The sequence below is a fragment of the Theropithecus gelada genome, chromosome 2 (assembly GCF_003255815.1).
Source record: "Theropithecus gelada isolate Dixy chromosome 2, Tgel_1.0, whole genome shotgun sequence".
NCBI classification, from domain to species: Eukaryota; Metazoa; Chordata; class Mammalia; order Primates; family Cercopithecidae; genus Theropithecus; species Theropithecus gelada.
In genome coordinates this window covers 60,172,575-60,186,928 of record NC_037669.1, presented here as the reverse complement: position 1 = coordinate 60,186,928, position 14,354 = coordinate 60,172,575, and the positions used below count along the sequence as shown (strand labels likewise).

Sequence of the window (14,354 nt, the reverse complement as noted above, 5' to 3'; positions counted from 1 at the left end):
AATTTATTTATTATTATTATACTTTAAGTTGTAGGGTACATGTGCATAACGTGCAGGTTTGTTACATATGTATACTTGTGCCATGTTGGTCTACTGCACCCATCAACTCGTCATTTACATCAGGTATAACTCCCAATGCAATCCCTCCCCCCTCCCCCCTCCCCATGATAGGCCCCGGTGTGTGATGTTCCCCTTCCTGAGTCCAAGTGATCTCATTGTTCAGTTCCCACCTATGAGTGAGAACATGCGGTGTTTGGTTTTCTGTTCTTGTGATAGTTTGCTAAGAATGATGCAGCATCCCTGGCCCCTACTCACTTAGATGCCAGTAGCACCTCTCCATTTCAGTTGTGACAACCAAAAACCTGTCCAGAGACATTGCCTAATGTCCACTGGGAGCAGCAGCACCACAGTCAAGAACCACTGGGTTACGGTATAAGAAGATGTTAATGTCAGGCTCTCTGCGGCTCTGCCCTTGGGTGAAATACAAAACAAAAAGCGGCTTTCCGTGTGTCTTTATGCTGAAAGTGAAGCTAGATATCAAAGTATTTTAAAAAATAGAGTTTTTCCTTCTTCTTGTTTTCCAGGTTGGTTCTTTCTCGTTTTGAGTTTGAAGGCATTTCTTCCACTGGAGAGAATGCTCTGGAGGCAGGAGAAGACGAGGAAGAGGTGTGGCTGTTTTGGAGGGACAGCAACAAAGAGATTCGTAGCAAGAGTGTGAGGGAGTTGGCGCAGGACGCTAAAGAAGGGCAGAAGGAGGACCGAGACGTTCTCAGCTACTACAGGTGTGTGGGACATGTGTGGGGCTCAGATTGGGTTGCCCCAAAACAGTGGCACTTAGGAATTTGTTGCTCGTTTGTTGATTACTTCAAGGAATCGCAAGGTGTCATCTTGTGAGATTGTCTTGAAAAAAGCCAGATGTGTATTTTAGGAGTTTAGAGTATAAGATTTCAGTCAATTGGCATCTGGATGTGTCTGGGTCCCAAGAAGGATGAGTGCTCACATCAGTCCCTGGTGACAATTTATCCTTAAGCAGCATGGCCTGTAGATATGGTGGTAGGTACGTAAGAGGCAGGCTGTGGGGTGAAATCCTGACCTCTCCACTTACCAGCTTTTTGACATTGGCCAAGTTTGATTTTATGCTCTAATTTCTTTATCTGCAAAATAAAGGTGATAGTGCCAATCTCACCAAATGTTTATAGACAGAGCCAGAAGATGTATGTATGTATATACATATATCTACATACTCATCCACATATCTATTTCTATAACTACACAAATATATAATAAAAATCATGTGCTTACACTAATACTTCCAATTCCATTCCAACACCATGGGGTTTATTCTAGCCTTCATCTTTTCCATTTCATGACTCGTTCCAGCTGCCGTGATTCCCTGTATGTTTCCCTGTCTGCCCGTTCCCCTGTGTGTACCTGTCTCACCTCTGCTGGCCACCTCCTCAGTCCCTAGTGTCTGCTTGGCTCCAGCTCTAAGACCTGCCAGCCCTGCCACCTGAAGGGAAGGGAAGGGGAAGAAAGAAGGGAAGTGAACCAATAAATACTTTTAAAAGAAAGGGAAAGGGAAGATAAAGCAAGGCTTTTATTAGTTTTTAATAAAATAAATAAAACTTTGCAGATAAAATGGCTTTTCTTGCCTCCTGTATTCTGTTCTCTTTCATTCATGTGTGATGTGTGCATCCTATCCACATTCTCTGTGTGCTACATTTGTATGCATCTATAAATCATATGTAGTATTTTATCTCTACTTAAAATTTTATATAAATGGTACTGTACTCCAAATATCATTCTACAACTTGCCTTTTTTATTCAGTATGGGTACTGAAGCATATCTGTGTTAATAGAGGTTGATCTATTTCTTTAATTTGGACTGCTGGATGATATTCTGTTTTATTGATTTATCACATTTTCATCGCTGTTTGATATTTGGTCACATGCCACAGTTCTTCATGTCAGAAAACATCTTCATTCAAATTTTTCTGAGCATATGTATGAGTTTCCTTTCCACACTGGGAGGTGGGCTTGGAGGATATTCATATTTTAAGCTTTACTAAGCAATTCTAAATTGGATGTTTCAATGTACACGCCCACCAGTTGTAGATGACAACCTTTGTTTCTTCATATCTTTGTTAACCTTGAATATCATGATGCTTTTTAATTTTTGGTAATTTTATAAGTGTGAAATAGAGTCATGTCTATACTTGCATTTCCCTGATATCTAATGAGGCTGAGGATGTCTTCAAATCATGATTATTAGAAATACATAGGGTTTTTAAGTTAGAAGGCAATATTTGTTAGTTTGAAAGCCTATGGCTTTCTTGTTATTTCACATTTCAAGCATGTTTACTCTTTCAATGTTTGATGAATCTTCTCCCAAGTGAATGAGAAAGAGTCCCTTAATTGGTCAAGTTCCAGTTAACAACATTCACTTGCAGTTGGATGAAGATGAAAAGTGAGGAGTCTCCCGCTTTTGTACATGAAATGTTTTTTTACATGTGTAGGAATTAGAGTGACTTACATGATGTAAGATCTTTAAAATGTTATAAAATTTCTAAGTAGGCTTAATATATGTGATATCTTTAACATTTCCTACATGGTCTTTACTGTATGAAACACAGCTGAAGGGATAGAAATAGACAACCATCTTAGGCCTTAGCATTCCCCATTTATTTTACAAAGTAAACAAGGACCTAATGGAATAAGGTCGTCACAGAATTGCTCCAACACAGCTGGATAGACACGTGTTCCTGTTGGCTGTCAACCCACACTCTATTGCACAGCTTGAACAGTTCTTTGATCTGCTTGGTACCAAAGCCAAAATCCTGCTGTACAAGAGTAATTTAGGGGTGTTGATGTATGAGTTTAGTTGGCCAAATGTCACTCCCATGAAACTCAGGGCTGCCCAGGCAACTCTGCATTCATCCTGAATGATTTCTGGAGCATGAGCTGTGTGCCCTTGTTCTTTCCTCTAGATATCAGCTGAACCTCTTTGCCAGGATGTGTCTGGACCGCCAATACCTGGCCATCAATGAAATCTCAGGCCAGCTGGATGTCGATCTCATTCTCCGCTGCATGTCTGACGAGAACCTGCCCTATGACCTCAGGGCGTCCTTCTGCCGCCTCATGCTTCACATGCATGTGGACCGAGATCCCCAGGAACAAGTCACCCCCGTGAAATATGCCCGCCTCTGGTCAGAGATTCCCTCGGAGATTGCCATTGACGAGTGAGCCTGGCCCCTGAAAACCTTACTTTACGTTGTTCTGTGCGGCAGTAGATAGCCCCATATAGTCTCATTAAATCTTAGAAGAAAGATGAAGTGTTGTTTTTTTAGCTTAAAATAAAATTAAATGGATGGCAAATTTTTTTTCCTCAAGAATGTAAAAGATGGCATGATCATGTTTTTTATATCATTTGTCTCCTCTTTCATTCTACAAATATTTAAGTGTGTACTGTGTGCCACACTCAAGAAATGTATCAGTGAACAAGCTAGAAAGCAGTCTCTATGCTAGTTGGTGGAAGACACAATAGGCAAGATAAAGGACTCAAACATATAGTTGGTGATATGTGCTAAGGAGGGAAAAAATAAAGTAGGGTCAAGGGACACCAAGGGTTAGCAGATGTTGACTTTTGAAGCTGAGTGACCCAGGAAGACTTCTCTGGGAGTAACTTGAAATTTTGTTTCCTTTCTTTCTCCTTTCTTTTCAGCTATGATAGTAGTGGAGCTTCCAAAGATGAAATTAAGGAGAGATTTGCTCAGACCATGGAGTTTGTGGAGGAGTATTTAAGAGATGTGGTTTGTCAGAGGTTCCCTTTCTCTGATAAGGAGAAAAATAAGCTTACGTTTGAGGTAACTCACAAATGAAATGATCTGTGTGTATTTTCTGCCTCTCAGTGGTCATTTTTCTATGGGGCAAATAGAAAATATTTGAGTAGGTAGTGATTTTGGTCATGATGCTCTGGTTTTGTAATAGAAAGGAATTCAGCTTGGTTTTGTTCCAGAATAAGATAAAACGGATACCAGTCACATGGCTTAATAGTAGTTATGTTCTTAAAAGAACTATACAAGGTGACTTGAACCACATAAAATGATAGAACATCACTTTGTATTAAAACTGACAAGGGAGAAACACTGTGTTTGCGATCTGCTATAGATTAATCATTTGCAGAACGTAAATCCTTGTTACTTCTGAGTTAACAATGTTTCTGAGACTACTTTTGCCTTTTAAGAGCTGTATTTCTGAGGATTGCAGAATGTTATTACCTGCGTCCTTGTTGGGAATAACTCGGCTTGCCTTGTGTTAATATTATCCTTGGGAAGCTGTGCAGAGCAAATGATGAGATCTTTTTTTTTTAATTAGTCATCAGAGCAGATCAGTAGCTCTCCATTTCTTATTTTTCCTCCTTAAGAAACAAAATGAAATTTTATCAGAAAGTACAAGGAAAATACATGCCTTCTCTTACCATAAGGAAGGTCCAAGTCTGTCATTTCTAAACTGGTCAACATCAAATGGAATTGAAGGGGGTGCAGTTTATGTAATACCCTCTTCTTCTTTTATTTCATACAATAGGTTGTAAATTTAGCTAGGAATCTCATATACTTTGGTTTCTACAACTTCTCTGACCTTCTACGATTAACTAAGATCCTTCTGGCCATATTGGACTGTGTGCATGTGACGACAATCTTCCCCATTAGCAAGATGGCGAAAGGAGAAGAGAATAAAGGTAACAATGATGTGGAGAAGCTGAAGAGTGAGTATCTGAGGGTGCCCATACATCTGAGAGATGCCCTCCCAGCCTTTCCTGTTATGCTCATGTCATACCCTATGTGTGATGCCACATCCTTTCTTTGCTCATTCCTTCCCAACTTTTCATGGTGAACATTTTCAAATACTGTGTAAAGAAAAGCTGGAAGAACAGTATGATGGAGTCCCATGCACCCATGACTTTGAGTCAACAGTTATTCACATTTTGCTGTCTTTCCTTTGTATTTATGTGTGAGTCATGTGTATATTTTGTTGAACAATTTGAAAGTTACCTAACACTTTGAATGCTTATATAACAAATACATGTCCTGTCGTTGTCCTTGACATTCGTGAGGCCCTTGGTAATAATATTTGTTTAGGATGTAAGAAAATTCAGGCTTGTATCTTGGTAGCTATTTCCACTTCGTGAGTAGGACAATCTGCCTTTGCATGTTTATTTCTTCCTCTGTTTTAGGGTCAGAGTCGGCAGATATTGGTATCATGTATCAATTATTGTTAACTGGTCTTCTGCAGCTAGAACAGAAAAAAGTACATTGACGTATCTCTATTTGCTAGGTCTTATGCTAAGTCATGTTGCATTATACCATTTAGTTCTTTTGTTGAGCTCCTTTATTTCCATTTTATAGATGAGGAGACTGAGCCTCAGAGGTAATATGATGCACCTAAGGTCAAGCAGCATCAGGATCTGTGCCTTGTTAACTTTATATACGTAGTTCTGTGCTCATAACAAGCACATAGTTGATGATCAATAAAATTTGGGCAGGGCACGGTGATTCATACCTATAATACTAGCACTTTGGGAGGCTGAAGCAGGAGGATTGCTTGAGGCCAGGAGTTCTAGACCAGCCTGGGCAATATAGAGAGAACCTATCTCTACCAAAACAAACAAACAAACAAATTAGCTGAGTGTGGTGATGTGTGCCTGTAGTCCTAGCTACTTGAGACGTTGAGGCAGGAAGATGGCTTGAGCCCAGAAGTTTGAGGCTGCAGGGAACCATCATTGTATCACTGCACTCCTGCCTGGGTGATAGAACAAGATCCTGTCTCTAAAGAAAATTTGCAAAAATGAAATTTGATGGGCGAGTTAATACACATAAATGCCCTTCTGGGGATTTCGAAGTCCACGATCTTTCTATTGCTCTCAGAAGCCCAGATTTTTGATGCGCATTTACCTTTCCAGGTTTCCAGGGTCCTGAGATTATGCTGGAATAGGGATATGTTAAATAATTTATCTCAAAGAGCCCCTGCCCCTTGACAGATGCCTCTGAGCATTCTCTGGAGACATGGTGACCGTGGTCTGTCCTGGCCTTTCCTAGGCAGTAACGTGATGAGGTCTATTCATGGCGTGGGAGAGCTGATGACCCAGGTGGTGCTCCGGGGAGGAGGCTTTTTGCCTATGACTCCCATGGCAGCTGCCCCTGAAGGCAATGTGAAGCAGGCAGAGCCTGAGAAGGAGGACATCATGGTCATGGACACCAAGCTGAAGATCATTGAGATACTCCAGGTATCCACCAGCTGGAGCTGGGGCAGGGAGGGTGTGTCACAGGGGCACTGTTCAGATCCAGTCCCTCTGTTCTGATGGAGCCCAAGGCTTTCTGGGGAGAAAATGGGAGCAAATTCTTAGCTCATCCCTCCATGTCGTTTATGAGCTGGCTCCTCCTCTTCGGAGGCCGAGAAGTCCCGCGGTCTGCCACAGCAAGCTGTGTCCCAGGAAAGCCAGTGGTGTGATTCAGCCTGAGTCCCAAGGCTGAGAACCAGGGGAGCTGAAGGTATAAGTCTCAGTCTGAGGCCAAAGGCCTGAGAACCTGGAGCTCTGATAGGCAGGAGAAGATGAGTGTCCCAGCTCCAAAACAGGTGGATTCGGTCTTCCTCCACCTGTTTGCTCTATCCAGGCCCTCTGTGGATTGGATGGTGTCCACTCACACTGGGTGAGAGCAGACTTCTTTACTCAGTTCACTGATTGAAATGTCAGTCTGTTCTGGAAACCCTCTCATAGATGTACCCAGAAATAAGGTTGTACCAGCTATCTAGGACTCGGTCAAGTTGGCATCTAAAATTAACCATCATGGTTACTTTTGTACAACGCTGAGTTTGAGGCCCTGGGAAGATAGCAAATAGGATGTCCAACAGACAGTAGGACGCATTCACTGAGAGCATGGAGGCAGCCAAGAGATCTGTCTCCCTCTGGAAGAGGTGATGGCCCTTGGACTGGGAAAAGTTGCTGGGAGGGTTAAGCAGAGACAAGGGGAGAATGGAAGGAAGAATGTGAGTGAGATCCCTACATGATGTCAGCTGCTCGATCTTTCTTTTCAGTTCTAGCAGCAATCCTGGGAAAAGTGACCCTGTGTTGGAATAGAGGGTAAGGGAATACAGGAGGCAAAAGAAGAGGGTGTCCAAGGGTCTGTACCCAAACCAGGGGAAACAACCAGAAATAGGAAATAGGAACCAAGCTAATTTTCCATAGTAAAAACAAATTTTTTTTGTTAATTATATTAAATCCAAACCAGGCAACTTTACTCTTCTCAGTGTTAGGCCCAGAGTTGGCATTCAGCACTTACTGAAATGGAGTCTTGTTTATTATAGACTCCATTTATGGAGCCAGGAGTGAGTGATTTAGTGTTCTAATTGTTAAATTAATTGCCAGGATGCTGAAGTTTACACTAGGGGCTAAGGTGCTATGGGCAGACTTCATATGCCCCATGGAAGTCTGCTGTTGTTAAAATGAGTGTTGAAATCTAAGCCAAATATTTGGCTCGCTTAGTGCTTAAGGTAATTGATGGAGCTGATACCAGGCCCTGCCAGTGTGTGGTGGCTTGGCAGAATCAAGGTGGTATGTTAATGTAACCAATCTGTTTCCATTTCCACTTGAATCTTTAGTTTATTTTGAATGTGAGGTTGGATTATAGGATCTCCTGCCTCCTGTGTATATTTAAGCGAGAGTTTGATGAAAGCAATTCCCAGACTTCAGAAACATCCTCCGGAAACAGCAGCCAAGAAGGGCCAAGTAATGTACCAGGTTAGTGATTCAGAATGGAATTTCAGCCATAGAATGGGACCTGGCTCTAAGGAAAATGGGGGAGAGCAAACAGTATCTTCTAGAAAAAGGGTAAGAATGGTTTTGATTATTGTGCCAGGGCATCCTCCTGGCACTTACTCTTTTTGAGTAGGGGAATAATTGATAGAGCCCAGATTCCTTCTGAGTTGGATCTTGTTTCCTTCCATCTTGGAGTGTCTTAATCACACGACAGTTGAGGTTTCCAGCGTTGTGGTTACCCACCCCCCCAGAAAAATACCAAAATAAAAACAATAACAAAAAACTCTCCAGGAGACCTCTTGTCCGCTAGCAGCTTTTACTCATGTTGGAAGTTGTTCCCTGTCCAGGAACTAGTGGTGAAGGGAGAGGGTAGTAGTAGAAATAATCCCATCTACCAAAACCAAGCTTTCATGAGTGAGATCATCACTCTCCTTTACCAGGGGACCATGCAGTGAGGGAGGAAGGGGCAGGAATGTGGAATATGGGGGTAACATCATCTGGGTTAGTCACTCTGCAGAGCTTTGCAATATAATGTCCTGAAAGATTTGGGGTTAACGCAACAGATTTACCCTGCAAAACTTATGTATGAGTTCACCGGCAGCATGTTTGCAGGCCTTCCTGCATCTGAAGTGATATGTTCTAATTTTTCAGGTGCTCTTGACTTTGAACACATTGAAGAACAAGCAGAAGGCATCTTTGGAGGAAGGAAAGTATATTTTCAGTTACTGTTTTGTAGGTGGTTCTACAGTTGGGAAGTCTGCTCTTCCAGAGCTCTCAGAGGCCTTCCCTTTATTATGTTAGTAAATGTTTAGTCTCTGGGCTTAGGTTGTTTTGGTGCTATCTTTGGAACTGTTAGTACTCAAGTCAGAGTTATCTCAGTTGGCTTGATTGGGAGGAGTGGGGGAGGGAGAGAGAGAGAGAGTATGTGAGACAGAGAGAGAGAGAGAGTGTGTGTGTGTGTGTGTGTGTGTGTGTGTGTGTGTGTGTGTCCCACCTAGGACAGAAAGGATTTAAGGAGATTTCCCAGAATACCTACATTACAAGATTATTTTTACATAGTGAGGAAATGCAATCAAAAGAAGGAATAGAAAGAGAGAGGGACTCAAAAAAGAGTGAAGTTAGTAAGATCATGTCCTGCTGCTGGGCTGTAGTTTTATCTCTGAGCTCCTTACAGGCTATGCAACAAAAGAAGCAAAATCTGTTCTTTCATGATTTCTAATATTCATCTATGAACCCCTTTAAAAAATACCACACTGGTCAATTTTGACTTAAGATATTATTATAATTATGGAACCCTTATACCTACAAGTATAAAATTTGGTATAAACCAATTAGCACACTTGGTTTGATTATTGCTTTACAACATATTACTCCAAAAAACTTAAAGATTCAAACAACCACCATTTTATTAATACCTCTCACAGCCCTGTGGCTTGATTAAGCTGGATGGTTCTTCTGCTGGTGGTCACTGTTGGGTCTGTCACACTGTAGTGAGGTGGTAACTGGGGCTGGCACATCCAAGTTGCACTCACATTTCTGACACTATAGCAGAGACGCCTGCAAGGCCAGGACTTCTTTCTCTCTCTGTCCATGTGGATAACTTGGGCTTCTTTACAGCATGGTGGCTGACTCAAAGAGCAAATGTTCTAAGAGGACAAGCCAACAGTATGCAAGTGCTAATTGGGCCTCTGCTTGCATTGCATTTCCTAGTATCTTATTGTTCAAGCAAATCCCGTGGCCAAGTTCAGTGTCAGTGTGGGAGGGGACTACATAAGGGTTTGAATACTTTGTTGGGGCCCACCAGTGTTAATAGTCTACCTCCATGCTTAATGTAAAACCTGTGAAATTTGAATTAGCAACATTGTATACTGTGATGGAAGATGTTTATCTGAAACTTAAACAAGGTGGTGTGAGTTTATCTTAATACAGGTTCCATGTGCTGTGTGATCACTCAGCTCTCCCGCCATTTTCCTTGTATTAAACAGCACTGAAACCTTCACACCTTTTTGGAATACACAGCATGAATGTATTTATAAAGTCCTCTCTGTGCTTTTCTTATTAGCCAGCAACCATGAAGGTTCCACCGTTTGTCATTCATTTGACTCTAAACCCAATGTAGGTGCAGACCCAGTTATTGACTGGCAGTGCTCAGTTATGGAGTACTCTGCCATTGGATCTAGGATATACTTATTAATGTTTAATATAGTCAAGCATGGTGGTGCATACCTACAGCCAACTGCTCAGCATGCTAAGGGAGGAGGATCGTTTGAGCATAGGAGTTTGAATTCCGCCTGGGCCACATAGCAAGACCTCATCTCTAAAAATAAAATTACATAAACTAATAAGAGAAATACATCCTCTTGCAGTTCTCAGACCACAGATGAAGCCCAGCAGAACACCCTGTGTAGATGTTGAGAATCTGGTTCTGATGCTAATCTTGTCACTTTGGGAGGGGAGGGACTTTGGCTTAAAATTTGACTTATCTTTTATGATGACATCTTACTTGTCTCCTCACCTCACAATATAGTTGAAGATGAAGCAAGGCTGTATTGTTAAAGGAGCTAATGAAAAGTGAAATTGCTTGTCTGGAGATCATAGTGCTAGAAATCTAACCAGGTTAGGTGCATCTGGGTCCAAGGTACGTGAGAGGAGGCATTTGTGATTCATGTGGTCTTTCCCCCTCCTTGTGCTTCTTTAGCGAGGAGAACACCCCACTGGACTTGGACGATCACGGCGGCAGAACCTTTCTCCGTGTCTTGCTCCACCTGACGATGCATGACTATCCACCCCTGGTGTCAGGGGCCCTGCAGCTCCTCTTCCGACACTTCAGCCAGAGGCAGGAGGTGCTCCAGGCCTTCAAACAGGTAGCTCAGGTCACCCACGTGTGTGTTGTCTGTCCAAGAAGCTGTTGTGTGCACCTAATGGATTGCGTTCATTAAGGTTCAACTGCTGGTTACCAGCCAAGATGTGGACAACTACAAACAGATCAAACAAGACTTGGATCAACTGAGGTCCATCGTGGAAAAGTCAGAGCTTTGGGTGTACAAAGGGCAGGGCCCCGATGAAACCATGGATGGTGCATCTGGCGAAAATGGACATAAGAAAACGGAGGTGAGTGAAACACAGGTTAGGCTGCCAAAGTAGGTGGATGGGCTTCTCAAAACTAGTAAGCATCCTCCTCTGGTTTTAGGTATAAATGTGATAGAATGGGATTTATTTTCAAGAGATCTGCTTGTTAAGTCACTAAGATCACAGCTGTTGGCCTAGGAAATAAGCTATGAATCAGAGTTTAGCTATGTCTCCCATGCAGCCTCAGACTGTGTAGAAGAGACTTCGATGTTGAGTGAATTAGCACCAGGTTTCCCTTACAGACCCACTTGGGAATTGACCTGTTCTCTAGCCGTGGCCCAGCCCACTATCCCCTCCCAAGGAAACCCATAGCAAGTAGGTAGATGAGTGGGGCATAAACCCAGCATGACTATTGGAAAACAGTGCAGAACTCCCTTTCTTTCATAAAGATTGATGCTAGCTGTAACAAACTGACAGTAGCCTATGAGTCGTACAGATCACACTTGTGTTCACTTTGGTTCCTAGGAGGGAAATAACAAGTCACAAAAGCATGAAAGTACCAGCAGCTACAACTACAGAGTGGTCAAAGAGGTAAGCTCCTCCCCCACCACCGTATTTCCCTTCTTTATGAATTCTCTAAGGAGCTTTCATTTGTGATAGTCAAGTTGAAGGTACACACATTTGAGCTTTTTTCTTCGTGTGGTTTAACAGGGAGAAAGTAGAGCTCAGAGGTTAAGCTCATGGATTTCGGCATCAGATCTGGGCTCCACACCCAGCTGTTCTTCTTATTATTTGTGTCCTCACCTTCCTCACTGTTTATAGGTGCTACCTTTTATAGGCACCACGTATTTCTGAAGCTTTACAATTGAAGGAAGGACTAATTGAGAAAACTGTCAGGGGTCACCTAAGTGCCTGGCACACAGCTTCCCCACTGAGAGCTATAGTTCTTTAGAAACCTTTGCTTAAGCTGGTTCAAAGTTGGGAGGCTGGGAGCTTTGTGTGTTTTACCCCAGAGCAAACTCTTCCCAGGGTCTCAGCAATGATGCCAGGTCATTCCATTTTAAGTGATATCTCTGAAACTGTCCCACTTGTTGTTGAAGCCATTATCCCCTGCTTATTCTGGAAGACGTGCCCTTAGCCTTATGGATTTGGCTTGATGGAATTAACAGAAATGCCACATACTGAAGGAATTTCGTTGTAGGTTTTTAATGCATTACTCCCTTTGCCTACCTGCCCACCACCACCCCCTGCAATCTGTTTTCCAGCTGTAGTTCCTAGTTTTCTGAGACTGATTTCTTTCTTTCTACTAGATTTTGATTCGGCTCAGCAAACTCTGTGTTCAGGAGAGTGCCTCGGTGAGAAAGAGCAGGAAGCAGCAGCAGCGTCTGCTCCGGAACATGGGTGCACACGCCGTGGTGCTGGAGCTGCTGCAGATTCCCTATGAGAAGGTGAGTGGGGCCTCACGCTCAGCAGCTGCTCCCAGGATGGGGCGGATTCCTGGGTTTCCCCAAACCCTTCACATCTGGATATTGTTGGTGAAGAAATGCATCCAGTGTGACTATTGTGACTACAAAGCAATTTCAGATATTGATATGAAACAGAGCATCTGAAAAATAAAGTACAGTCACCCGTGGATAATCCTCATCCCCAGTTTTAAGATTCTGTAAAGAAAGAGAGTCCATTTATTCTCCATACTCCCAAGCCGCATTGGATAGAGACATCTTGGTCTGTGTCAGAGCTTAGACCTCTGTCTACCCACGGGTTGGTGTGTTTCAATTTCATTTGCAATGCGACTCAAGCAATTTAAGTAACACCAGCTATTAAGTGCATGTGGGAACAGGGGATGTGCCCACTTTTGAGGTCCTCACTAAGATGCTGACATCTGCTTAAGTATTTGGATTTATCAGGTGATGCTTTGATGTAGGTCTTTTCTGTTGTTGGAAGTTGTACTTTGCCTCTAATTTTTCACATAAGTATTTGTCATTGATATGTATTTGATTTACAGAGGCAGGAGCAGGCTGACAGTGCTTTGAGTGAATGTAGGCTGACAAGACGCTTATGAAGTCATTTGTTGAAGCCTACAAGACCCACTGGGGTATTTGTGTGGTGCCCACTTGACAGATGAAGAGACTGAGGCTTTGGAGGGTGTTTAGAGGTAAAGGGCTCAGACTCAGGTCTCTTGAGTTGACTATTAACTGCTAGAGAGACTGATTTGCTAGAGAAGAGTCACCTGATGAAGGCTCATTTCTAGGTGCTTGCAGGGTGCCAGGTGCTATGCGGAGGCCTTTATACACATTATTAGCTCTTGCCATCCTCAAGACACATGGATGAGATGGGTGGTGCTATCTTCAGCCCCATTTTCGATGAGAAAGCTGCAGCTGGAGAGGTTCAGTAACTTGCATGGATGGCACAGCTATGTACAGTGAAGCTGACTCCACTTCACTGTGGAGCTGGGACCTGCTGCCTTCCCTGTGCCTGTCGCTTTCCACCCTAGGAAATTTCTTGCAAAAGGAACTTCCTCCTCAGTCATGGGGACCATATGAATTGGGCAGGTCAGGCCTTTCAATAGCTACAAATACAGTCCAAGCGTAATCCCTGTCATAGGTATAATAACATAGCTAATTTGCAGTTGATACAGGTGTGCATATCATCCAAACTTTGCCTATCATTTAGACCAGAACCAACAAGCTGATCTGCCTCCTCTTGTGTAAGGAATGCGAGGGGATCATTTACTGACCGTAGTGTTGTCTCATAATATCATCAGTTTCCCTAATGAGAGTTATGCCTTCATAGAGCGGGATTAATCTACAGGTAACCAGATGTGGTTGGAATTGGTGACTCAAAGACAGAATATCGTGTGTGTGTGTATACGTGTGTGTGCACATGCACGCTTTTATTTACTTTTGGATGGGCATGGACTTCCAAAGAATGGTGGAGGAATCCTCCACAGGTAACCTCTTGTGACTTGATGTCTTTGGGGCTTGCTTACCTTGGAAAAATCCACTTCACACCACAAAGGTTCTTCACTTAGCTTGTGCACAGCAGATTCCTTTTATACAGGAGGACTGGAGACATGTGGAACTGTTTAAGGTTACTGCTGTCAACCAGCAGTGGCTGTCTATCCCAAGCCCTCTGATTTCTTAGAGCTAGAAGGTTCACCACTCCTCCTGTTAATAAGGGAAAAATGTAATCCCCATTATGTTGTCCTGGGACTTGCTATTAATGTCCTTTTAAATTTTCCTCTGTTTTGGTTTGATTATCAAAGCTGGGAGCTCACCTTTCTCCCATAGCTCTGTTTTATCACAGAATTCTTTTTCTAGACCAGGGGTTAGCAAACTACAGGCATGGGCCAAATCTAATCCACCACCTGTTTTGAACAGCATGTCAGCTAAGAATGGTTATTACATTTTAAAATAGTCACATAGGTACCTATATAATGTCCTTGATATTCCCTCTGTACCCACAAAGCCCA

At 42.8% G+C, this 14,354-nt stretch overlaps 1 protein-coding gene across 1 annotated transcript in view; it reads left to right on the top strand.

The window, feature by feature from the left end:
• The window catches only part of ITPR1 (inositol 1,4,5-trisphosphate receptor type 1), a 354,161-nt gene that overhangs the window by 177,372 nt on the left and 162,435 nt on the right, over nucleotides 1-14,354 (top strand). Inside the window, exons 19-29 of the mRNA XM_025375486.1 lie at nucleotides 585-782; nucleotides 2,988-3,239; nucleotides 3,722-3,863; nucleotides 4,585-4,765; nucleotides 6,096-6,283; nucleotides 7,657-7,795; nucleotides 8,465-8,523; nucleotides 10,516-10,677; nucleotides 10,754-10,924; nucleotides 11,408-11,473; nucleotides 12,193-12,330. Of these exons, the coding sequence (XP_025231271.1) occupies nucleotides 585-782; nucleotides 2,988-3,239; nucleotides 3,722-3,863; nucleotides 4,585-4,765; nucleotides 6,096-6,283; nucleotides 7,657-7,795; nucleotides 8,465-8,523; nucleotides 10,516-10,677; nucleotides 10,754-10,924; nucleotides 11,408-11,473; nucleotides 12,193-12,330 (1,696 nt within the window). The remainder of the gene's footprint in view (nucleotides 1-584; nucleotides 783-2,987; nucleotides 3,240-3,721; nucleotides 3,864-4,584; nucleotides 4,766-6,095; nucleotides 6,284-7,656; nucleotides 7,796-8,464; nucleotides 8,524-10,515; nucleotides 10,678-10,753; nucleotides 10,925-11,407; nucleotides 11,474-12,192; nucleotides 12,331-14,354) is intronic.